This window comes from Venturia canescens, chromosome 7 (assembly GCF_019457755.1).
Source record: "Venturia canescens isolate UGA chromosome 7, ASM1945775v1, whole genome shotgun sequence".
NCBI lineage: Eukaryota > Metazoa > Arthropoda > Insecta > Hymenoptera > Ichneumonidae > Venturia > Venturia canescens.
In genome coordinates this window covers 8197792-8224107 of record NC_057427.1, presented here as the reverse complement: position 1 = coordinate 8224107, position 26316 = coordinate 8197792, and the positions used below count along the sequence as shown (strand labels likewise).

Below are 26316 nucleotides of genomic sequence, written 5' to 3'. Positions count from 1 at the left end.
TCAAGGACTCTCACAAGAAGTCAGTGATGCGCGAGGCGCAATTTTTCTTTTGAACTTGCTTATTTTTTTTTTAACACTCTCCGAATAATAGGAGTGCGTCAAAGAGTGCCTGCATCCGGTTCCGATACATCGAACGCTCATTCGTTATAAATTCAAGACGTGCAACGACCATCGGCTTGTTTGACAGTCAAAATTTGAGCTGAGGCAACCGTGGGATCAACAGTCACGCTGATCGCAGCAAACACGACGATTTGGCCACTGGCTGAGCTCGTGCCACCAAAACATTTTTTTGCGCCCTTTTTTCGAGACTCGAACTTCGCGATGTCGTTGGATGAACGTAGAGAAAGAAGGAGAGCGAAAAAATGGGAGCGCGGGCATACCATTAAGCATCGGGCAGACTAAAGCGGATAGGACGATGCGTCCATGCGTTTAATTAATCTTCCCATGCCGAGGATGAGAGAAAAGGGTGAGGGTGCCGGCGATCTCATAAAGGAGAGACCTGCGTGCTACTACATTGTCTCTCTCTCCCTGTCTCTGTGTCCCCCTCCGGGATCCTGGCACGGAAATAATCTACTGTAATTTGTTAATTCGTACTTTATCGTCCGTCATGCGTCTGCTTCTCGCAGCCACGGATATCGTAGCACAAATGGAACGCTCCTAAAAACGTGGGCGCGTTTACGTGTGCGGAAATTCTCGATGGAATTAGTTTGTAGATTTGCATGGTTAAGGCTCGAGAGCGCAATATTTTGACTTTTCTTTTCCAAATACGCTGATTTCTTGACTAACAGTATCAGCGAGATTCACTCACGGTAATTTAGTTCCAACGAAAATTGATCCAACGAACGCGATCAAGTTCGTGGCGCATGGAAAGCCCAAACCGAATACAGAAACGGTGTCGTATTGACATTAGACAGCGGGTATTTCGTATAAACGTTTATGCGAGTCACTGACACGAGGAAAGCGACAAAATACACTGGAATCTTAACCTCCTCGAGGTATCCAAATCGTCTGAGACTACAGCTTTGAGGAACCTGGTAACATTCCAACTTGAGACTCGTTTCAGCCGATACACAGCAAGGAAATTGATACAGAAACGCGAACATGCGTTATAACGTTATTTGCGGAATGTTCCTTGGCAGATTGCGGCGGCATGCCATCGCTCACGGATCGTTTTAATGAAATTTTCATTTCTTTTTCAACAGCAGAGATTAAAACTCAATTCCGTAACTGCGGCCAGAACCAGGAGTACAAATTATTCATTTGTGTCTGGCACGAGACTCCAGTTCATTTATTCATGCACGGAGAAAACAGATTCGTTTTCTATAGTGAGGAATGTACATTATTTTTCAAGAATTTTCAAAGTATTTACCCACCGATTAAAAACAGCATAGTATTTTTTGAGTTTTCCTATTTTTCGTCCCTTGAATTCTGAACAGCTTTATGTGGATAGCAAAAAGTGTTGCACGCCAGAACTATATTTCGTTTTGTTTTCGAGTGTTATTCATCCTGTCAGACGAGCACTTGCTGATAAGTGGAAATGTATTGTAAATCACAAATTTTCACTGTCAGCATAGTAAATTCCATGATAAATACACGAATATACACCGAATACCTGGTGACATTTTGCCATGCGCACAGTTTTTTTTCAGGGATGCCCGAGCATACTTTACAATATAAACATTTGAAGTGACTGAAAACATTTTTTACTGTGCTTAAAGGGAAAAATACATGGGTATTGGTCTTTTCACTATGGTGCATAGAACAATTGTTATTACTGCTCTTCGAATAAATACTGCAATCCAGTACGTATATACTGTCCGCGAGATACTATATTCCTAGTGGTTTCCTCTAGAATTTTCGGCCTCGTTTTCTCCGTGTGGCTACTGGATCAGGATTTTTCTTCTACATTAATAATACGATCAATAGAACGAGACAATTGAAAAAATTGAACGATTCACGGTTCCGTAAAACGTTTCAGTAACTTGCTGCTGCAGTCGAGTGGCTTTTCGATCTTGCGAATTCACTTGTCAAAGTAAATTAGATATTTTTACTCTGAGCAGAAGTGAATCAGTTAATGTAGAGTCGTTAATTATTGTCCCCAAGAGGTTTAAATGGTTGAGAGGATTGTATACTTACAGTCAACCGAGACTTTGATCTGCTTCATGACTGCTGGGGGAATTCCGTTGCTCGCAATGCACAAATAAACGCCCATTTCGAGCCTCGAGATCCGATTCATTTCCAGTGTCTCGCCTTCCCACTCGGTAACTGTGACAAAAAGAACAACGGATTTAACTCGGTCAAATGAGAGACCAAAATTGCAGGCTTTTTGAAGGAGACTTAAAAAACCGAAGAAAATATCGTTGCTTTGGATGAGTTTTGCGTAAATTATTCGGGAATTGATTCACGAGATATCGAACGTTGCGAATTAAGCGTCCGAATGCACTTCATCGAATATCCATAGACTTTTGGCAACCTCTCAACCCAAACATACGGACTCACAAACGGAATATCCACTTCTCAGTCAACTTGTACTGTCGAGAAATCTTCACTTGATTCCTAAAGACGCTCCTTACTTCGGCCAATCCCCCGCCTCCGCAGACTTGGGTCATTAAACACGGGTTAAAGTTCGGAATTGGCCTTCGTAGATTGTTTCGAGTTGGCGAGTGCTACTGCTGCACTCGAATTAGCAGAACGATCCGTACAGGGGGCCGGAGCTCATCCTTGTTTTTATCCTTTATCTTCCCTCTTAGGTTTCTATCTTTCTCTGCACTTCTCGCGAAAAGACTTTTGGTCGCTTATCCACCGTAATGTAATACGCTTTTTACCTCATTTTATACTAATATTATATAGAAAGTGTTCGGACAATCGTGCCCTTGGATTGCAGAGTAAATTGGTCGGAAAATGAGGCAGACGAAACTCATCCTTAATCATTTCGATCTCCGATGTACTGTTCTCGAGGTATTAATTCCAGCACGTTATTGGCTGTCGCCCATTCTTCAGTATCTCATCAACTTTAAAGGAGGGAAAATGTTTTTTCGTTATCTTATAAAGAACGCCGATCATTCGTCGGACACTCTTTATATTTGGGGGGAAACTGTTCGGAATAACAGAGAAGGAAGTGTACAAGGGAAGGGGAAAAAGGAAACGCGTATTCTGGTAGTGCACTGAGTGAAAACGAGACGTAACACACCCGCCCCACGAATAGATTCTCTTTCTCGCAGGCTTTCTCTCATCGCGCGCGTACATGCTGAAAAGAAATTCGATTTCTCTCGACTCTATCTTACTCCCCTTTTTCCCACTTCTATTTTCTGACTCGTCGTAAAACTTTAACACCTGACTTTGCGAAGATTTCTTTCTACCTTACTTCGCCTCTATATTTTCCATGTCCTCTTCGACCTCTTGCTTTGTATTTTTCTCCCCATTGAATACACTTTTATTTTTTCTCCCTCTGCTTCCCCATTACTTTCTGTTTTTATTTTTATTTTTTATTTTTGCAAGAACCTCGCCATGATTTTTCTCACCTTCGAGTGTCTTGTTGATCACGATCTTCGCGTTGTCGTCCCTCTTCCAACGTATCGTTGGCTTTGGACTCCCCGTAGCTTTGCACGTCAACGTCACGTTAGCCAACTCGCTCACTATGGCGTCGGATGAACTCAACGCATCGTCGATATCCGGTGGGACTGGAACAACCAAATTTTCAAGTTAATAGAAACTTTTCATTTTTTTTGACTGCACTCACATTTTGTTTTTCATAATTTTTCATCTAACGAAGCAATTATTTTACCTGCGAAATTCGTGTTCTAAGGACTTCCCAGGGTTCTTATTTTTTTCACTGTAAAGTCGCAGTGTTTTGAGAACAAGTAAAGCAAAATATTTTCTCACGAGTGGCAATAAAGTGTGGAATTGAAAAATCGACTGGTTTCTTATATTTTTTCGTTCCGATGCTCCCTCGTACGTGGAAGAGGGATGTATAGTCAGTGTAGCATTAAGATCAGGATCGTCGAAAAGTGAGTTTCGATAGGCGCACGCTGCCGGCATTCTTTCACACGCAAATCGATTTTCTCACTGGCGCGATGTCGGTGCGGAATCGGGGTACGTACTATGTACGATCGTGTGCAAAGCCGTGGGAAGGCACGGCGAGATAGATCTAAATTCGAGAACGTGGATGTGTATGAGCCGGGGGGAGAGAGAGAGAGAGAGAGAAGCCGAAGACGAAAAAAGTGGAAAGAGTCCTCTTGGCACAGTCGAGTATAAGGATTCGGTTACAGTCTCGAGAAAGCATCGAGGAAATCGCCTGCGTGAGCATTACTATAAGGTTTCTCTCGTAGAGGTGCATTCGTGCAGATAAGACGCCACGAAAATCCCTGTGAAAATTGGTAATCGCCGAAGCGTCGATAAGAAGGAACGTGTGATAACAAAAACAATGGTAAGAACCGAGCTAACTCGTTTTTTATTAAGATTTGTCGTTGTTAATTATGGAGATTCTCTAATCATTCAAATATTACCGAACAGGCCAAGGCTTTTTTCCATTTTTTCAGTATCAGAGTGACGAAATTTATGTCATCAAAAAGGCTGAGGTGAATTGTTTTTTTATAACTTGGGATACTGCTCTGCCTTCGTTTCTGCTGGGCTGCTGCAGGGAAATATCCACCTTAAATCAGTCCTCGTCTCTAATTAGCTCGATTCTTTCGAACAATATGAAAGCAATTTTTTCAATGTTGATTGCATTCGAAATGAAATTTGAATATAATTCAATGTGCAAGCCGAAAAATACTGGCTTGGGACAGAATAATAAATCAACGAAGCTTTAACGTTCGACCGAATGCGACTGTAGATATTCGGAGTGTACTCAAAGTGGATTTTGGTTATATTGGTCGACCATCAATTGCACGAATTATCGTGGATCATCAATTCGACGAATCTCCTCGATGTATCGTAACATTAAAGCTAAACAGGGCTTGTTACCGAATTGTTGAGTAAGCGTGGATTGAACGAGCAGCAGGGTGGCTCGTGTGAGTATAGGAACGGCGCTATATAGACAAGAGAGCAAGCAAACAAGAATCCACTGGGGTCGCCCCAGGACGTCTCGTGTCCTGTACGAATGTGTGTTGTACACGACCAGGAAGAGGAAGCAGAGGCACGGACTGTCAATGCATTATTCAGACCGGAGGACGCCACGTGTTGTGCTCAGTTGTGGGTTGCGTTAACTCGCCTTAAACTCGGGTTATACAAGAGCCGAAAGTACGTAACGGGGTTGTGGGTGTTGGGAAGAAGAGCCCTCGGGCTATTGTACGAGGCATAACACACCGACGTATGAGAACGTTGGGCTCATTGTGACTGTAGAGGCTCAATCCCGAGGAATAAAAGCGGCGTTATTCGAGCACAGATTTCTTCATTTTTTAACGAGAAAATGATGCAAATTATAAAAATTACAATTGTATTTGAAACTGGAACTCTCTGCCGGGCTATGATTCGTTCATTTTTGTTTATGGAAACGAGAACAGACGCAGGAACTCAATTTTTTTAGGGTATCAGAATATTTTTTGTTATTGAAAAAATATTTTCTTCTTACGAAATGATGAGCATGTAAACTAACCAATAGCAGTATGTGAATTAGTTTGAATTGCAAATTTCGATTCATCGACCATCAATTGACGCGATTAGTCGTATTTTGAAACTTTTTATAAGAATTTGGGGTCGAAAGAAATGCAATGTTTCTGATGGACCGACGTAAACCGATTGGTACGAAATTGGAAAATTTTCTTTGAGCTTTTTACTGTGCGGCTCCAACGTTACCTCATTCGGAGTTGTTGTAAAAGAAGAATCTTATTTTACCAGAACAAGATATTCTACCAGAATATAATAAAGAATTCTTATCTCGCGTTCTTTTTCTTCATTTCTCAACACACCGTCTCAACACAACACATCGGTGGAAAGAGAATTCTCGTCATAGATTCTTGATGCTTTCGAGCATACGATTCTTCCATTGTACTCTTATTTTACTCTTTTACTGTATCGTAATTCTTTTCTTCGAAAATAACCGGCTGATATTTCACTGGGAAACACGTACATTGAAATATTTTTCTCGGCGCAACCTCAAACTCGGAGTCATTCAGAAATTATTTAATCGGAATTGAGTAAATGAGAATTTTTTTCAATATGCGCAGTTCAACAAATTACTTACAAGATCAAAAAAAATTACACGTTGGATGATGAAATTGGACGTTTAGTTCAAATTCCGTTCGAGCTACTTTCAATTTCGCTAGCTCATTCGATTAATGCTTTCGTTCAAATTTTCAGGCTTCATTTAATATTGAGCTTCTCGATTGGGAAACGCTTTCAAAGTTCAAACTTTCCAAAGTCAACATCAGACGTATTATTCTTTATATTCCAGGATTCCGGAAAAATTTGGAGTGCTCCGAAGCAAAAGCAAAGCGGTAATCGGGGCGCACGATCGGCGGTCGAACGGACCGAATCCTATCGATCGCAGCGACGAAAACTCTTTCATCAAATAATTCAACTAATTCAACGTTTCATTCAGTTTGACACATTGGTGATTTACAGTAGTTTCTTTTCAAGGAAATAAAACGAGTGGGAGTGTGCGTAGGTTTGAAAGCTACTTGGAGGAACGAAATCGGAAGGTTTTCGTAAGTCGACGATATTTCACTTTGTCTTTTGTTCGTCGATGGGGGGAGGACACATTTGCAAGCGATTTTGAATTTAAGGGAAAGACGATAAGGCGGAATAAAGCTGAAGAGAAAGCTTAGTTTTCGTCTCTTATCTTTTATTTTTTTTTTTTTTTCAGGAATGAAGAGCTCCCCGATGCTTTCTTCGTGTGTGTGTGTGTGTGTGTGTGTGTGTGTGTTCTTACTTTTCTAAACGAAATGTAATATATAAGAGAATTTCCGTAACACTGTGAATTTCAGGACGACTCGTTTCGTCCTCGTTGCCGTTTTCGTCGTCGTTCGTCCGTGAACGAAGAAGCATGAAGAACGAAAAGCTACGCATCCGTCGACGCCGGAAATAAGAATATAACCGTTCGTCCTCGTACAGTCGTAGCATGATGTTTACGAGAATGTGATCTTCGGGATTGCACGAGCAAAAGGTTCGTATAAAATTTTTGGCGATTCGAGAATGAGGGCGCAAAACATCTCTGATCGTACGTAACGACACAGGATTAAAAATAATCATTGGATGTGGCCAACCGTGATGAAAAATGAGCGATGCCCCGGATAGATTTTTCTATCAACTCCTTCCACTTTCTCAATGCGATTATTTTGTTCGGTGAGTTTAACAAATTTACTTGGATTATTTCATTTTCGTAAAAAAATCAATTGATTATTTACTTACGATTTTTCACGTGAGAAATTCCTATTCGTGTGGGTCGAAATGACTTCGAATATTCGGGCAAGGAAATGAAGTTGAGTTTAACAGTAAAATTGATCGTTCGTATAACTTGGATGAAAGATTTGAAAAAAGAATGCTGAGCTTCGATATATTGAGTGTCGATATATTCTGCTTTGAAAAAATGATTTTTAAAGAAAAACTCAAATTGTTCATGGACTGAGAATTAATTCCAGAATTTCGAGCTTCAAGATCTTTGAGCATTGAATTTCCTGAAAAAATAGACGTTCCGCTCTTCCGGAGTTGAAAGCTCTTTTGAGCAAGGCGATGCTCGAGGTATTCCATTATTTATGCCTGATGATGGAAAAGTTGGGATATTGAATGCTGAGGTTATTGGCCATTAAATGTTTTATCTTTGTTCTCTATGAGGTGTAAAGAGGCAAGATGTGGGTTGAGCAGAAGACAAAGAGGTGCTTGAAAAGTCTAGCTTTCTGCTTTTCTGAATCTTCCAAGTGTTCGCTCGGTTACGTCTTTCTTCATCTCTATTCCAATAGGTCGTGGTGAAGATTTGTGTACGTACGAAAAGGGGAAAAGATTAAGAGAATGTGTGTGTTTTCGTGTATGAGAAAGAGAGACGGAGAGAGATACGGGGAGACTGTAAACAACGAATGTATGAGATGGGTAGAAAAGGAAAGAGAAGCGGAAAGGGATCGAGGGTACCCAAGAGTCCTCGTACCCGTGGAAACAATTAATCTAGCCTTCTGATTACTCCTCCGTGCCGAGTTGGTGGAGGAGGGAAGAAGGGTGGGCGGGTTGAGCGTTGTCTCGCCGCTTCTTCCTCGTGAAAGCGGAAGGTTCAGCGGGGCGATATCCTCCTCGCAGATGTCAAAACTCGAGGTATTAATATGTTCTACCGGATGGCAGAATGCGGGGATGTTCTGCTGGTTTGCCCTCTTCACTTTCCGATCTCTCTCTCCCTCCCTCGTCGCCCTTTCCGTTCATTTCTTCCTCGCTCTCTCTCTCTCTCTCTCTTTCTTTCTGTTTGTTTCCGTCTCTCTTTCTCTGCCTCGCCTTCGCCGTGCGCACCCTGAGAGAGAATACAGAGATGAAATTGTTGAGGTGGTTGTCGTTTCTCTCGACTATCCTTCTATCACAAAAGGTTAAAACAAGCGAGGAGAAGCCAACGGGCGAATTCTCTCTTCCTGTTAAATTATTATTGTCGCGGATTAGAGAATGAGAGAGCCCATGAGGGGAAAGAAAGCGAGAGGCACAGGAATAACGGGAAATCTTGTGCGCTCTTATGAATAAGGTTGAGGCAGAGAAAAAGACGGACACTTAAGACCGTCCGCCGTCTCGCTCTTTCCATCCAAGGAGCCAGAAGAGAGAGACGACGATAACGACGAGCAGAAGCTGTTATATCACTCAGGATCTATGATAGTACTTGTTGTTTCTCTCGCTGTCTCGGATTCACCGGTAAAATGAAAATCCTGCTGGAGGGTTTGACCCCAGGATTCTTTTTCTCCGGCCCTTCTCAGCTCGTTGAAAAGCTCTCTGCAGGCAGCCACGAGAGAGCGAGGGGACGACGTTTATTTATAGAGAAAAAAACACACATACACACAAGTACGTCTGCCCAGCGAGGAGCAGCATGCTCTCCTGTCCCTCTTCATTTAATCCTCTGGATCTTTTGTGACTTTTATTGCGCAATATAACCCACGAGTAATCGACACTAACTTTAATAACAGTGCTACTGAGCAATCCATATTGCACGCCACTTTGGCGACGCTTTGATTACGATTGGCCGACGGATTTTTCATTCGGTCTCGTTCAAATGATACGTGCAATATCAATTAGCGTAACCGGACAGCCTTACCCCCTGGCACGATTTCTGGTTTCACAAAAGTTTGTCAGACAGACAGACAGTCTACGGATAAAGCGCTCTCGCGTCAGCGGAGCACCAACCGCACGCCAATAAGCCTCCCAACGTTTCCTTTCTCCTCTTTCTTATTCTCACCAAAATTGTACAAAAATCTTCTCCCACGAGAGAGAAGAGGATCTAAAAAATTCCAAGTTCCGATGTTTGGGAAATTAAGAGTGTGCATCAGTCGACTATAACCTCACTTGGAATTTGCGAAATTGAAATTCTCTGACTCAGTTTGACCGATTAAAAAAAGGCTCTGTCAACCGATTTTTTCCGTCGTTCTGCGTAGGCTGACAGAGCCTTTTTTTAATCGGTCAAACTGAGTCAGAGAATTTCAATTTCGAAAATTCTAAGTGAGGTTAGTCGACTGATCCATACTCTTAACCACCGTCCGAATATCGAAACGTCTCAGTTCAATCATGAGTATTTCCTTTGTGATAGATTTTGATACTAACCGACGACGTGTAAATATCCGTACTGCGTTTTCGCTGTCGCTGTGTTTATCTGGCACATGTATTTTCCTTTGTCGTCTTCTTGAACATTGTTGATATGTAGAATCCACGTTTTGTGACCGTCGTGAGTGACCGATATCCGTGGATTCCTCGTTATAACGTGATGTTGGACCGTCAGAATGGCACTCTTGTCGAACAGCATCCAAGCCACCTAGAAAAAGTATGTCATAAAAAACGGAGCTACGCTGAGATTCAATCGATTGGCGAAGCGCCATAAAGAAGTAGTGAAAAAATAAATTTTTGAGCTTCCCCCCCCCTCACTAGCGTATCCGAGAGTTTTTTCTCGTTTCCCAAACACAGCAGCAGCTCTTCGAGTGGAAAAATATGCACGGGAATGTTTGCTTTCAATTCGATTATGGCACATGCTTTCCGGACTTTTCAAACCACTGAAACCACGTTTTAAAGTTTTCCGAAATACTGAAAAACACCGAAAACACAAATCCCTCCTTTTCCGTTTGGCGAATAGGGGTTGGTGCCCACACAATATCGAATCGAATGTGTATTACAGCAGATTCCAATTGGAGGATATTCACAAAGCAAGTATGCTCGTATGCTGGGGGCAAACATTGAAATCACTTGGACACGAAAAATAACATAAATTTTGAACATCGTCCGACCAACAATAAGTATCAATCCTTCGTGACAAACTTGGTATCATATCTGTACGTGGGTGGGTGTGTGGCTATGCAGCGGTTTCCCAAATCGAGTGTTTTGCTGGGTAAAACTTTATCGTGTTGGTCGTCGACGAGACTGAATTTCAGCGTGGAAAAATTGTCGTCGGGAAGCGCGGGCGGAGCGTCGTGAAAGTCAACGAGCACAGCATGGGTGCGAAGTTTTCCGATGTACAATATCCATGTAACTAAATTATATAGCATGTACGAGGTGCATGAATGTTTCGTAGTCGCGAGAGCAGCGTCGAGGTTTTGTTACGAAATCGCGTTCTACATTGGTACTCTTGCTTTATTTTCTCGAAACTCCTTTTTCCTCGGGACGTATAGACAACGCGTGCGGTAAACCTATACGAGACCGCATGAAATATTTATGTTTCTGGTAGCGTGTATCGGAAAGCACTGACCTGCATCGAATATCGTGCAAAAGTGAGTTTCCATTTTCGCGATATTTCCCGTTATTTTGATATCTCGTATTCGTTGTATCTTCGTTACAACTGGTTTGTAATTTACGCGCAAGTTTATTCGCTTTTTTTGCGCTACTCCGTTGCGCATATCGCGCACCCCGTTCAGTAAAAGCGTGCTCGATTGATAATTCGTCAAATGGATATCGACCAAGATCCCGCGTCCTCTAAATTGCACGGAGCTCTTACCGAGAGAAGCGCCGAGTCCGAAAAAGCCATAAAGAACTATTTTCTAGTCAGTTCTCCGCTCGGAGTGCCAGTAGAGTAACTGGCTAGCCAGAAAAGAGAGTTATTTCGATGGTTTTCGTGATAAAAGGTTAAACTTTGTCCGGACGATCGAGCTCGGGAGAGCAAGCGTTCGGTTTACCGCTTGCGGAAGCCCCCGAAAGATTTGCGTACCACTCTCCTTCAAGCCTCCTCCGCCCTCGAGCGGAGCCAGGATCTGTGCCGTGAGAGCTTTCCCGCTCGGAATTTTAGTCGCGGAACGCTTCGCGTTCGGCTGGGCGCGTGCAATCCCGCGTAAAAGATTCGAGGCTAGATCACACCCTTCATCTCGTCGCGGGCTTGTGTGTTGCCTGGGAGAGGGGATGGAGAGCCGACGAAAAAGCTCACCGTACACTCCACAAGCTTCGTTCCACATTCCTTCTTTTCCCACACCATTATTCTCTCCGCGTTCTACATTCGCAAGAGTTTTGCCGCCGCGATTTCGCATAGTCTACTGGCTAGTGTATAACTTACAAGGGAGATCGAGGATTTCAGCGACGGGCGTTGGAGTTGGAGGGCTCGTAGGTGCACGAAAGTTCACTATCGTCCGGGCGGAGAGTCAACTGTATTTATTCGACGAGCGCGGATAGAACACACGGAGAGAACGAAGGAGCAAAAAGTCAGGAAAAGTTATGTTCGTTAAAATCCTACGTACCAACTGCACTTGTACCGACCAACGCGTTTCATAATTATTCTCTTCGTTGATAAACAGCTGTTCCGCGAGTCCATAACGTCATGGATACGAACGCGCTGCACGAACGCGGAGTTTCGCACGAAGCGAGATCCATAAACACAATAATGAAACGCTGAACGGATATGGAAAGCAGAGGGAAAATGGGGAAAAGAGAAATCTGAGTTAGGGGGATATAAGGTTGAGTGACTCTGGAGAAAAAGTTTTCGTGTCTTCCTTCCTTCGGGGAGGAATAGAGCCGATGATGGATATGATCGTGCCTCGCTTTTCCTTGTAAACAAAATGATATGCGTCGATCCAACGGACGTTGCATTGGGTAACCAACCTCATAAGAATTGATGTTCAGTGAAATCTGTTTACCGGAAATGGAAAGACATCGGTAATGTTATATCGGAGTCAGAACTTTTTTGGTCTGTTGTTCCGTTCTTCTCGGAGATAAACACGAAGCTGATGCGAGTCGATAATTTCGATGAAAGTTATATTATTTACTGTGACCAGAGTTTCCAATTCAATCGATGAGTTAATCGAGTTTTCATTAATATCGAATAGCTGTGGATACTAAAGTAATTTACACACCGAGAATAGTGTAGCGGGCTTGAGGGAAGATGAAACTCCTCGACGGAGTGAAGACCGCAACTCGAAAGTACTATCAGCTCGAGCTTTCAACGTCCCTGTGGAGCCTAACCCATCGAATTCGTTCGCGAAGGTTCGCTCCTTTCACGAGCTTCCTTCATCCCCGTCGATACTTTTGACTCGCCCTCTTCCCCGCTATCCATCCTCCTCCGTTGCATCAGTATGCAAGGGAAGAGATTCGAGAAGTAAGATGGATGCGTCGAGGGCTCCTGCTCGGCATCCCGAGTTTGTTTCCATGAGTAGCATGCGAGGGGCGGAAGGAAAGGCAAAAGGAGAAACACAGCAGAGGCGAAAGCACGCGAAGGGGCGAGCCCCTTCGCCGAGAAGCTCTTCGCGAACGGTAGGTATAGCGAGCACAGGAGTACGCGGATGTGCACTAGCTTCGTCCGTCTGTAGCGTGTGCTAAGCGTATATAGTACAGCGTGTGCCAGAGAGAGCATTGATTCTTTGGTGCTAGGAGAGTTACAGCTTTGTTTACTACGAGCGCGACGAGCTCCAGCGCCGTCCAGTCTGCCATCCCCCGAGCTTCTCCGATCCCTGTACAGTCCGTATCCACCGCTATCTTCCTTCTGGTAGACTGTGAGCCTCCGGCTTCATCCCTCTTTACGTACGGAGATGGCTTCCCCTCTCTATCCCCGCGCTATTTTCTGCCGCACTAGTATCTGTTCCACAGCTTCTACCAGCACAGCCCCACTTCATCTCTGGGCCACCGATCTTCAATTCTTTCTCGTACCCTCACTTTTCCAGCTGTCCACCGGCTTCTGTTAAACCAGCAGCAGCAGCCCCTTCCCATTTTCCTCCATCAATTCGTTCTATCTTCGTTTTCATCGCCCCGCCACTAACTGCCTTTAATGTCGTAAACTCCCGGAGCATGTATTTGCGAGTATGAAATAGCACACGGACGGTGGGCGGACGTGAGATCGAGCATTGGCGCAGCCAGTGGAGAAGCAGTCGTTGATTCACGTAGTACTTGCCACAGAAGTGAAAAACTTTCTCTTTCCCTTCGCAGCGGACCTTTGACCACAAGCCTCTCTCACGTTGAGTAGTTAAAGGACATTCCCCAGCTAAACTTATTACGTCCACTTAGACTCGGAGTACGCGCCATCGCGACTCTCAAGTCCTTCTTCTCCTTCTTCCTGAAAGTCCTCTTAATAGGCACGTGACGGTGTTTTGCACTCGAGCATCGTACTGCAAGTTTCTAAGCTGTTAATTGAGGCACCGGGTCGATACCGAACATATCTTGACGTTATCGTTTCTCGTCTCGCGGAGCATATCCCAGGCAGGAGGTCCTTCCAACACCTTTATGGACGCCGTTATTTTTTGCTACTCGAGTTAAATGATGTGGATAAACGCGTATGACACTCTGTTGGGAAGTGTAACAACACCGGTTATCAAGAAAAGGATGATGAAATAGTGTCGTAATTCTCGTTTACCAACACTCCAACGATCTCGTGAACTGGCCTGTGCGCACGACAAAAACATTAATTGTGTTGCTCGAGGGAAGCTGGCAACGACGAGCGCAACATCCGAGCCTGCTTCCGGTTTGACTCTTCGAAACACACCGTGTTTTCTTCACCGTTCTCATCTCTTGTCGCTTCTCGAGACTCTTCGTTTCAAAACCAGTTGTCAACACGTTTTTGTTGCACCCCTCGTTAGTTCTCTCCACCCAGTTGAAAGTCACTAATTTACAGAATAGCGTCTGATCGAATTAAGAAACCATTCGCCGAGTGCTTTGAGCAAGTTTCCGGATACCTATTATCAGATCTCGAAGACGCGGTTTCGATGTTTTTTTACTTGAATCGTGTACAATGTATTGCTCGAGCAGACTCCGGTCAAGGGGATGCTGACCAGCAGTTTTTATTCTTTTGGTGAAGCACCGCATTAATCAACTGCCACTGTTACAAGCCACTCTGAAGCTCGCCATGTGCTACCGCATTCAAGAATAGCATCGTGAAAATGATTATTATTTTTGACAACTCTGGAGATGATTGCGATAAATTTATTTTGAAAAAGCATTGAGTCTGGCGACAAAGAGTATTTGTTTTCCGGTTGTGTTCAATTTTGCAGCATCTGGTACAAACGAAACGAGCGTAGGGAGGGCGACGTATGAAGAAAATAAGCGGTTGTGAGGAACGAAACAAGAAGATGAAGGAAGGAAGAATGCGCCGCGCTGAAGAAGGGAGAGAGAGAAAACTGCGAAGGTTAAAGGGTCGCTGCTGTAGCAGCGAGAAATAATGGTCGGAGAGTGGGAAATCAGAGGACTGGGAAGCCAGGCGCTCTCCGTAGATGGGGCTCCGGAACTGGGGAGAGAAGACACTATCTATATGGACGAGGGAAGCGTGGCTGGTAGTTGTGGTATATGTTTCTCTAGTCAGGACACGCGCAGCGTAATTGTGAAGGAGGAGAGGACAGGGGCTCCGGGCGAGAGTTGGACAGAGCTCAGGCGGATGGAACTCAACATTGAACGTAGGATGCGAGGGTTGAAACTCTCTTAGTGCGAGTGTGTGTGTGTGTGAGAGAGAGAGAGAGAGAGCGAGGGCGAAACGGAGGAGAGGGTGGCTCATTAAACCAGCTTGGGTACCCACACCGCATACGGGATCTGCAATAAAACGAGGATCTCTGGGAGCAACCCTTCCCATCCGATCATCAATGTGATAATCGTATAATATGCTGGTCACATGGTAATGCCTATTCTGTACGTACAATTGGGAGAGAGTTACTAGACGAGCATTGGATTACGTACAGGTGGTGCGTGTTGCTGATTTTGCAGCATTTATGTAAAACAAAAGTTGAATTCGATCAGATACAGAAAGGTTCAATCTTCGCGCTCGATTTTTACCTCGTAATCCTTCATATCCTGTTCGCGTTCTTTTCATTTCCGTTGGGAAATGAAGCTCTCCCTGCAGCAGGCAAACAGGAGAGGTCGTGTGCTTTCGTGGATAGAACTGTTGCCGTCACCGATCGTTCATATCAAGAGGAAACCCATGCAGAAGACACTCGGAGAAGCCATCTCCTGTCTTTCTTTCCGTGACAGGTGACAAACGACTTAAAAGTACCGAGAGCGAAAAAGGCCAAGTGCCAGGGGAAGTGTGGTTGACCCAACGAGGTGAGCCTCGAGTGACAGCCGTGCACATGGAATAATTCCACTTTTGCCACGTATGATTTCCGTAGAAAGGGAGAAAAGGGTGAGAGGCAAAAGATGATTCAAACCGAGGCATCTTCACATTGGCGAGTTGGAACGTGCTGAGGAATTTTGATCTTCCAGGTGCAAAGCTTTAACAAACCACACAGAGCGTGTCAAACGTTGCTTCGTTCGTGTTGAATTGAATTTTCTTCAAAGCTCTGTTGGGATCTGGTTGCACGTAGGTCCAACGCGCCGAGTTCGTTTTCCACGCAATTGTGCTTTTTCATCATAGTCCGCGCCCGCTCACCACCGGCTCTTGATACCTTCAATGTACCTCGCAAACGTCGTATCAAGATCACTTTTATTTAACGCTCTTTGGCGGAGGAAGCTTCAGCAATAAATACAAAGTCGCGTTTTCGGAAAAGCATTCGCAGGTAAACAACAGAGAAAGTACGGGAATGACTCGGACGTGCGAGGAATCGTTAGTGGGAAGAAGACCAGGAGCAGATGGAGCCCTGTGGAAGCTGCGTGAGAAAGAGGCTGCGACGAAGTCCCGAAGAAAAGCCAAAAGAGTGTAAAGCTCACGAAAAATGTGAGCATCGGCCCGTTCGGCGGTGTGCGGAAACAAAATGGAGGGGAAAAGTGTACTGGAAAGACGAAAGGGAGCAGGAGGTTATAGCCTGCTTTCTAGCACTACGAAACACAGTGGATGGGAACGACCAAGGCGTCTTGGTATTTATATTGGCTTCTTGTCGGGCGACAGTGATCTACTGGAAATTCCACCGCCCTCCCAACACTCTTTCTTTTATGTTCTCCGTTTTTCTCTCCGTGTCCTCTGTTTTGTTTTCCGTTGAAGATCTATGCGTGTGTTTTGTTAAGTGGGAGTTTGTGTAAGAGAATTTCTTGACGGTTGCGCCGTTTTATCATGTTTCTAACGAGATGAGGTACGCGTTGGATTGTTCGATGAGGAGTGCGGAAAAAGAAGATAAATAAGATGTCCGTGGGATGACTGGTGCGGTCTGTCAATTTCTCATGGAGTCGCGAGGAATCGCGATATCGATTGATCACAAGAGCAACCTATCGGAGTCTCGAATCTCTCTTGGATCTTTCATCATCGCGTCAAACTCGTCGTTTTTCCATTTGCCAAGCCCGAATCGATCGTTCATATTTTTTTAGCTTTCTATCGCTCCTTCGTTGTCGATCCTTCGTAACTTTATTTTCACCCCGGCGTCGACTCCGAGGTGAGTTCCACCGGAGCAGTTGGAAGACGGGACTGACGTTGGGGGGAGCGGAACGAAAAAACAGAGAAATATAAAATTTGGAGAAGTGGTTAAAGAGGTCGCATCAGGCCAGGTCGTCGCTTCGGTGCTGCTCCTCGAAGGCGCGCGGAACGAGGGAGCGCGGTGTGCATTCTTGCTGATGCGGTGTACAAGAGCACACGACTTTCGAACCCATACTCCTCCGTGCCGTTGCAGCCAGCTCGCTCTGCCATTGGGGGATAGCGCTACCGCGTTATGGAGGGAAGCTTGCTCCGGAAGCCGGGTGCACACACAGTCGCGGCGGGCTTTTCACACGATGATGCTGGTTAGGGGGGTGTTCTCGGCCAGGATGTCGCGTACAACTTTACCAATATCCAACGCGAACTCGGCTATGGAATATGCTCCTGGTGTACACATAGACGAGGAGAGTATGAGCGTTTGGAGTATCAGGCCTGATGTACACAATGGTGTAGTGTACAGTCGCGAGGGAAAATTCGTGGTGTGGAGAACGCCGAGAGAGTGCGTGCACACGAAAACCAAACTGGATCTTCGCTCGGCTCATCGTTGCAGGATCGACGCTCTTCCGTGCGAGTTTGAGCACACGCGACCTACCAACACATGGCTATTACCAGTGGGATAGCAGGGCGAGTGTGAGGAGGCAGGGCACAGCAATGCCGCACGAGCTGAATAGAGCGATGTGGCAAAGCAGTAACCCACCGACTCATCCCATGTTCATCGCCTCCACAGAAGCACTAGCAGCTTCACCGACCGTTATTCGCGTTCGAACGTGCCTCCTCCTCCGCCTGCTTCCCTCAGTCGCGTTCGCGGCTCACCCCTTTTCCGGTCTCTCGTCGCACCACGTATCGTCGCCCTTTCTCTTTCCACTCTTCTCCCCTTTCTCTGTGTGTGTTTACTGTACATTTTGGTACGCTGACACGACGACACGACGAAATGGGCAAAGTATATATACGTAATATACATACACGTCCGTATCTACTGGTGTGTATGCTCGCAGAGGCGACCGAGCATCTCTTCCATTCCCTCTGCGTCGGTCGGTGCCGTTCGCTGCCTCTGTGCAGTCCTCCTGGCAGAGCGCCCTCTCGAAAGCCCCACTCTCTGTCTCGGTGGTCACCAACCCATCCCTGCACTCTCGCTCTTGTAACGTGTAACAACAACGATTCTGTGTCACTGCAATGTCCATTCCAAAGTCCTCGAATGCTTCGTTCTGGCTTTCGTACTACCCTCGAATTCTCTTGCATGCAAGCGCCTCCTTCCCTCTTCAAAACGCCTGGCCTCTGTCGTGCTCCCTCATCCTCTCGGTCACTCTCCCTTCGCCACCCTTCCTCCCTTGTTCTTTCGATACATCGATACTCGCTTCAACGGCGAATGTCATTCCTAAATAAGCGAACCATCCAGCTCACACGTCCACTGTGCTACTCGCTACGTATATGGACAAGCATGTTCCTCCCCCGAGCCCCATTGTGTGCTTGTGGAAAATTCGAATTTCTCTCGTCGAAAGCCAAACGCGTGGCTCTCTCTCTCTCTCTGTCTATGCCGCATGCCTAGATCATCCGTTCAACGAAAGTACCTACACGTTCCAAAGGAATTCGTGGCACGCGACATCATCGCGCCGAGGATCATAGTCTTACACTGGATGCGGTGGTGGTGTGACGCGATTGCAATCGCGTTCTTTTCCATCCTGTGTACACGCAGTCACGTCAGGATGATTAGAATTTTGATGGCGAGCCAAGCGAAAATACTACCGTAAAACAAAGCTCTCGCGTATACACATTGTCGAGGTCAATATTCGTTGGAAAGTTTTGGGATGTGACAAGTGCTTGACGTAATATACAAGCCATTATCACCGCGCCCGGGAAAATCATCCCTTCCACGATTCTCTTTTCACATCAGTTTGATAACAATGTTTGAGAAATTGGGTCACATTCAACGAATAAAGCAATGTGTGACGCCCGTGTCAGCTTACTCGTCAAAGTTATTTCCGGTTTCATCATCCCCGTTCACATATCTTTGATGGATAAACGAATATATTCGGTGGGCCTTCTCGAATAACTGGATCGAGTGTGCTTGAAATAACTGCATACAGTTAAACGAGTTTTGATCCCGCCCGATTATCCCGATACGCACATTCGGAAGTTTCACTTACGTGTTAAAGCGTTTCATCGCGGAACGCGAATATGTGCTTAAACGAAGCCGGAGGCTGGGAGAGACCGAGAAACGCATATTACCAACGAACTCGAATATTTCTCATCGTGTCTGCCCACGCACGTTTGAAAGACAGTTGGATTTATTTTTGGCTGTTTGCTTCCTTGTGGAGAGCAAAGCTTGCACGATATGTACGCTTGGGAATCGACGCAGAGAAAAAGCCAATTTCGGCTTATTTATTTTGACACTCTTCGAGTGGATAGGAGAACAGAATAAGGGCGAGGGAGTGAAGTTTTTTCGAGTATTTTTTCAGAGTTATCCTCTTCCTTCCACGACGTCGAATCCACACACGATATGCAGTGTGAGTGGCCAAGGGAGGATAAGAAAATAAACGAATGCAGATAAGCTGGAGGCTTGAAATAGACAAATGAGAGGGTGGAAAATATGCTGGATCGTTGGGTCACTGTAGCTCTGACCACGCTCATATTATTCTGTGGTGAAAGTGGCCTACCACGCTAATCGGTGCACCAAACCACACACAGGACGTGTCGGGATTGTCGATATGGACCTATTAAAAGTTTACACTCCATCGGACAAGCTAACTACGAAATCGAAAATAGAATCTGTTTTCATACTCGGAGGATTAGAAAAAATTCGTACGTTCCTCATGATCGGCTGACAATGAGACATTCGTCCGCCAGTTATGGAATATTATTCATGAAAATTTTCAAAAATTGTTCAATATATTGATAAACAATTGGAATAGAAATAGTATTGAGCTGAAAAACTGATTTGAATGAAAACTTGAAAACGACACTTTCGTAATATCGAGGCAAGTTTTAAGAGAATGCATGAGTGAGAGTGGTACTTGAGCGCAGCCGTAAATTAAGCATTAGAATATTGAAAAATAGGGAACGGTCGATCGAGGACAAGTCACTCGGCGACAGTAAAATCATAAAATAAAGAAGGATGCAGGGATTAGCACACGGGCGGACTAAAAACAGATGTCGCGTAGTGTGCAGAGAATGTAATATTAAAAAATAAATTAGAGTCAGAGTGCCGAACCGAGCGGCACTCTGTAGCCTTCCTTAAAGTTCTTTTTCAATAAATATATTAGTTCATCTCGCGGAGCTTACTTCTCACAAACTCCTCATTACCGTTAACTAGAATAAATCCTTATTCATTTTTGACAAATCTTTTATAATTTTGCTCATATTCTTTTAAAATTTTTTTAAATCGGAAGTAATGATTATATCCTAGAAATAATTTACATCAATACACCGTGATAATGATTCGTACATGAGACGGTTGAAAAAGGGGTTTGCTGTCGAAGGTGATCGCGGTGAAGTGGGAGGAAACGTCATTGAAATCGTAACGTTGATCCGGTTCGTTCGCAACGACAATAAAGGTAGTCTGACAATCGGTAATTTATCGGGTTTTCCGATATTTTTCAAACGGATTCCAATCACTCGTTGAGTTTAATGTGTATGTATAGTGAAAGTGGATTCGGCAAACCGTGTGCCAAAGCTAAATCGAGCTCTTTCGTTCTTTTTGGCTTTACCTTTCATTTCTCCCTCTCCCTCGCTCTCTCTCTCCTTCTTTCTCTCGCTCTTAATCTCTTTCTTCCTCTGCCACTCTTTTAGTCTTTTTCTTTGATTTTCTTTTATCGTCATCGGATATACAACACTTTCTTTATCGCTCTCTCTTCATCTTCATTCAATCTTATCCTGCACTTTGTGCTGGCTCTCTCTTTCTCTCTATAACTATCGTGGAATGATTTCTCGTTTGTCGTGTCTACCGAGCTTTCCTTCATGAAGCCTTTCACCGGACTCTCGTGTCCTTCGATCTCGCAAAACATACACTCCAGTCGACAAACTACGACGAGGACATCCTCGAACGTGGCCATATTCCACAACGTTCCAAATTTCCGTTCTCTTTCTGGTCTTTTCTATTTCTCTTTCACTCTATAAACAGAGAGTCCGGTGCAACAATCAAGAACCGTGATTGACTTCGGTTCGATAGAAGCTCGGAATGAGTTTCTGTTTAAAAAACAAAAATCGACCTGAGATGACAGAAAATCCGTTGTACAAGAATAAAGGAAGAAAAATGGTCTGGGAGACCAGGAAAACTCATCCCCGCGATCGTCAAACGTTATTGTTTCTCGTTTGTGTAACGAAATAAAGAGACGAAATGCGCGTTTGTGAAACCCAATCACGTGGCATTCATTATTCCTTGAATTCAATCCAACACCATTCTCATCAAATCAGTCTTAGTCATTTACAACCAAGCATTCAGTTTATCAATTATCACACGAATAAACTATAAAGTAGAAAACCAAATCGAAATTTCAATTGAATTTTCAAAAATTACCATAACCAGATATGTCATTTACGGATAAACAGGATCGTTGAAACCGAAATTGGAATGTGAGGTTCCTCCCTGCATACACACGGAGAAAGCAGATTCCTTTTGTATAGTGAGGAATATATGATTTTTCAAGAATTTTCAAAGTACTTAGCCACCGATTACAAACAGCATAATATTTTTTGAGTTTTCTAATTTTTCGTCCCTTGAATTCTGAACAGCTTTGTGTGAATAGCAAAAAGTGATGCACGTCAGAACTATATTTCGCTTTGTTTTCGAGTGTTATTCATCCTGTCAGACTAGCACTTACTGGTAAGTTGAAATGTACTTGTAAATCTCAAATTTCGACTGTCAGCATAGTAAATTCTATGATAAATACACGAATATACACCGAATACCTGTGACATTTTGTCATGCACATAGTTTTTTTCATACTTTACAATATAAACATTTGAAGTGACTGAAAAGATTTTTTACTATGTTTAAAGAGAAAAAGACTCTTGAGTCTTTTGAATACAAGGCATGGGTATTGGTATTTTTACTATGATGGATACAACAATTGTTATTACTGCTGTCTATTGTTCGAATCAATTGAAAAATGAATGTTCATTTGGTAAATTTGGTCGACTACTTTGAAAACGATTCTAGAGTTTTCGGTCTCGTTGTCTCCGTATCTGTTGTTCGAATCAACTAAAAAATGAATGTTTTTTTTTTTTTTTTTTATAAATTTGGTCGACTTCTTTGAAAAGGATTGCTTGCAATCGATGTGAGTAATCGCAACGTCAAAAAGAACGGTGGTCGATAGCATCCGTGAATTTTTCTTATGAACAATTTACACACGATCGAGGGCTGATGTACAGATAGCGAAAAAAAAGTGATGGCCATTTGGCAGTGGTCGGAGTGAAACGAAGCATCGGTTATCAGCCGGCGAGTGAAAGCAGAGTCTCATTACCAAGCTGCTCACGTCTAGCACCGCGCAAAGGTCAGCAGGATACTATGCTAATAATCGTAAAGTAATAATCGCGGTCGCAGTAGAATGTGTAGAAAATCGAGAAGCTCGGGAGAGCGGCAGCAGGAATGGGAAGGCTGCGGGGGATGGAAGAATAAGGCACAGCTACGTGCGATCCATGAAAATGGGTAAAAGGTTGTCCAGAGAACCGCCTACGTGTATCACGATATACGTTTTTCCATCGCGCGAGAAGGTTTGGCAGCTGAGGGAAACCCTATTTCCTGGCAGAATCAGCAGTGATGGACGGGACATTGATTGGAGCCGATATAGCGAAGCAACTTTTCGTCCTCCATTGACGAAACCGGTTGGTATCAAAAAGAGCTTGGCGCTTGCTCCACCGCCGCGGCGTTGTACCATCGCGAAGGCAATCACCATCACTGTGCACATTATCATCACTCCGCAACTCCTGCGTTTCACATCGGAGGCCTCCGCACTTTTTCGTAACCATAGAAACTGCCCCTTTTCGTCTACGAGATTCGCCTCTTGCTCACCTATTTTCGCTCGTTACCACCATACGTAACGCACGAAGCGAGAACAGAGTTTTCACAGAATCAACAATTCGCGGATTCGTAAAAATCAACGAAAAAGCACGCGTTCGCGACATCGATCGCGACGATCGACAGATTTCTATCAGGCATCAGATTCAATCGAGTGAGAACGTCAGTGGACACGACCTTTCACTGACGATTGGACGAACGTGCGAGTCCACACCGGTCGACTGATGTCCTAGGATTCATACTCATATACACTTTCTCGTCGACGTGTGCACATTCGAATACATAAACTCACATCAACGTATGTATCGATGGAAGAGAAAAGGGCGGATTTCACATTATTCAACACATAAAGCTCCGCTCGAGTTAGGTCCCTCTAATTACTATCTCCAGGCATGTATTTTCTGCACGTTTGTGTAGGCGTATGTGTAGTCAGACAAGCCACTATAGTCGGAAACGCCTGGCTGTTTAGCGAGCGAAATGGGGTGGCTCGCTCAGGGTTAATGCAATCAGCATTCCCGGTTTAATGAGCCCCGTATCCCAGCCTCTCACACGTTCTCCCCTGCTCTCTGTGCCCACTCCTGTTTTCGTGTGTGTGCTGCGCGTGGGTGCTCACCCTCGTGGGCTGGTCCTTCTCTTCCCTTTTCTCTTCACCCGTGCGCCCTCGCTCTCTCACACGGACAAAGTCCCCTTTTCTCGCGGCTTTCAGTTCCCATTTCTCTTGCGAACAAGGCAGAGAATCGAAGTTTCAATATACGGTGTATGGTCTGACTTTCTTTCAGTGTCTTCTTGCCTCCCTCTTTCTGGCTCTTTCGAAAGATCGTTTTTCGTTTGTATTATTTGCCCTCGGAATTTAGATCGTCACTTTACTTTTTAGTGGATTTTTTATTTTTAGGAATAACGGCCACGCTGCAGATCTTTCGGTCTCCACTTTGTTCTTGTGACTCGGATTTTCGGATCATAGAAATATTTTCAACCGAAGAATCGTCGGTGAAATCATTGGGGGCAGTGTCCAGTGGACGCGGTTCGAGCTTTTCGTGATTACTTTAGGTAATTTGATTTTATTCGGTCTTATTGATTTTGAAAAATTAAAGTTGTTACCGAAATCGTTCGAATTCCTGACGATTTCGAGACGCTCGATCAATGAGCGATAATGCTCGTTTAACATGATCTTTTCTCCGATATTCCAACGCTCTTGCTCGGGGGAGAATAGGAGAAAAAATAAATAAACCAAGGCGATTGGATGCTGGACGAAAACATGTTGGAATACGAAAATACATAGTCTCGAAATGGGGTGGATTTTGTGCCAGTAAAGTGTCGAAAAGTGTCCCGATGCGTTTCGATTAATCGAGGCGTTAAAGCTCGATCCTATATGTATAACGTTGGCGAAAAGTGCTTTCTCCTTTTTCCACGTTCACCAACACACGGGCAAACACACGCGCGTACTCGGAGGACTGCACAGTGAGAAGCTTCGTTCTGCGATAACTCTGAGAGCTGGCCAACGGAAAAATACAAAAAAAATCAAACAAAAATCCGGCAAAACAGAAAAAGCTCGCGATGATTCGCGCGAGCGTGAGAGAACGACGAAAAAGCCTCCCGGTGCCCTGACTCGATTAGTCGAAAAAAGGGACGTACGAGGTCACAGGACGAAAGCGTTTATCCTCGCAAAATCGGAAAGCTCACGATAGCACCACCTATATGTACTGAAAACATAGTTATATATATTCCCAAGCTCCACCGAGGCTTAACGTACGGACCACGCAGATTGTCTAAAAAACCGTTTTGCTGTATCGATTGCAGATGGTTTAAACAGAGATAAATAAAAGATCAAGAGATAAAAAAACAACAAGAACAACAAGGAAAAAAAATAAAACAACGCTCAGGATACAAATAAAGTGAAAACAAATATCCAATAGAGCTTTGGAAATTCCGTAGTTCAATTGATAAATCGCATTCTCTGTATACGGGTCACCGGTTATCCAGGTGTTATTTTATTTCGCCTCTATGATTGGCAGAAAATTCGTGACCCTGTGTAATATTTTTATTAATTGAAAACAAAATGAAATAACTTGCTCCCGTATTATCGGTTCGACCGGTCGATTTTTTTCCTTTAAAAGTGCATGTGAATAGATTGGCGAAATTTCAGATCAGGTTATCGAATATTTAATAAAGCATTAAAACTTCAAAAATCGTGAAATTTATACAGGAGCTGACGGAGATTCCGTCATCACGAGGTTTCTATTAAATAATTCATATACTAAATAATTCAAAATTCCTGATACAAACTGTCTCACAGATGGAAAAATGTAAGAAATTCATAGCGACGATGAAAATGAAGGGTTGCCGAGTGCTTAAAATAAAAATGGCAGAAGCAGAAGCTTTTCCTATATAACCGCGACTTCTCAGAGGTTAGGAATCAGTCCAAATTTCGAGTGCCCCAATTTGCGCCACGAAAAAATACGCTCATGCGAAAGGAATACCTTAACAGCAGAATTGTGATTCTAGTCAATTGAAGGGGGGTCCCCGATTCACACAAGAGAGAGGACGAGCAAAAAGCATTTTCGTAGTTCGTTTAGAAGAATATTCAGCAAAGCTTATTATCGGTTTGCCTTGTTTGATGGTAATGGGATTCGTTGTCAGGTTGGAATAAGACTTCGTCGCCAGATCCTTCTTGTCAACCGCGAACGTCCTGAGAAGGGTCTACTTCGTGGAGCAGGAGGAGTGAGAAAAGGAAAGTGGAAAGGGGAGGAAACGGAAAGGTGTAGAGATGTTGAAATCAACGACAGACGGTGACACCTAGAAGACTTATTTCGCTGGAGGAAGATGCGCAATACTCGTCATCCCTTTTTCAAGCTTTACAGAGCTTTTCTTCCACTCCGTTCATTCTTCCATTTCGTTCAACTTTCGACGTTCCACTATGCAAAAAGGTATGTAAACGCTCTCCTCTCTCGAGCATCTTCAGCGCAACCTGTCGACGCAAAAAATAAGGATTGTCGTACAAAGACACGCCCCGAGAGGGCGCTCGAATACAAACACCAAAATGACAACGAGCTCCTGCTTGAAGTACGGAGAAAATGGTACGGTGTGCATAATAATGCACGGGGGAACTATGAAGCGCGAACTATACACCCGAGAACACGTCGTACATCGTACTCGAAAATTTATTCGAACATGCACCGTGCAAACTTGATTTTCTAGCACTTTTTTTTCTTCTTACTTTTTCTCTCATTTAGTTTTTCTTTCTCTTCCAAGTGGGCATTTTATTGTGGTGTTTTCGTCTGGTGTATTGATAAAATGTGCTTGATTTCAGTGTTTTATCGTGAGGATTTAAAAGCTACGATTTTTCCCTCGAAGTTTATCGTTGGGTTGTTTCTGGTGTTTTACAAGCGTCCTTCTCCCACTATTTTAA

The 26316-nt window shown here is 44.1% G+C and overlaps 1 protein-coding gene and 1 long non-coding RNA gene across 4 annotated transcripts in view; one reads left to right on the top strand and one right to left on the bottom strand.

The window, feature by feature from the left end:
- LOC122413646 (lachesin-like) overlaps positions 1–26316 on the bottom strand; it is a 259378-nt gene that overhangs the window by 63359 nt on the left and 169703 nt on the right. For all 3 annotated transcript variants that reach the window (XM_043424135.1, XM_043424136.1, XM_043424134.1), the window contains exons 3-5: positions 9718–9925; positions 3522–3680; positions 2137–2265 (exon numbers count right to left, since the gene is read on the bottom strand). In XM_043424135.1, the coding sequence (XP_043280070.1) occupies positions 2137–2265; positions 3522–3680; positions 9718–9916 (487 nt within the window). In that variant the 5' untranslated portion in view covers positions 9917–9925. The remainder of the gene's footprint in view (positions 1–2136; positions 2266–3521; positions 3681–9717; positions 9926–26316) is intronic.
- On the top strand, positions 6956–25828 carry LOC122413655 (uncharacterized). The gene is made up of 3 exons (XR_006261594.1): positions 6956–7105; positions 7176–7284; positions 25548–25828. It is a non-coding gene; the product is annotated as an uncharacterized lncRNA (long non-coding RNA).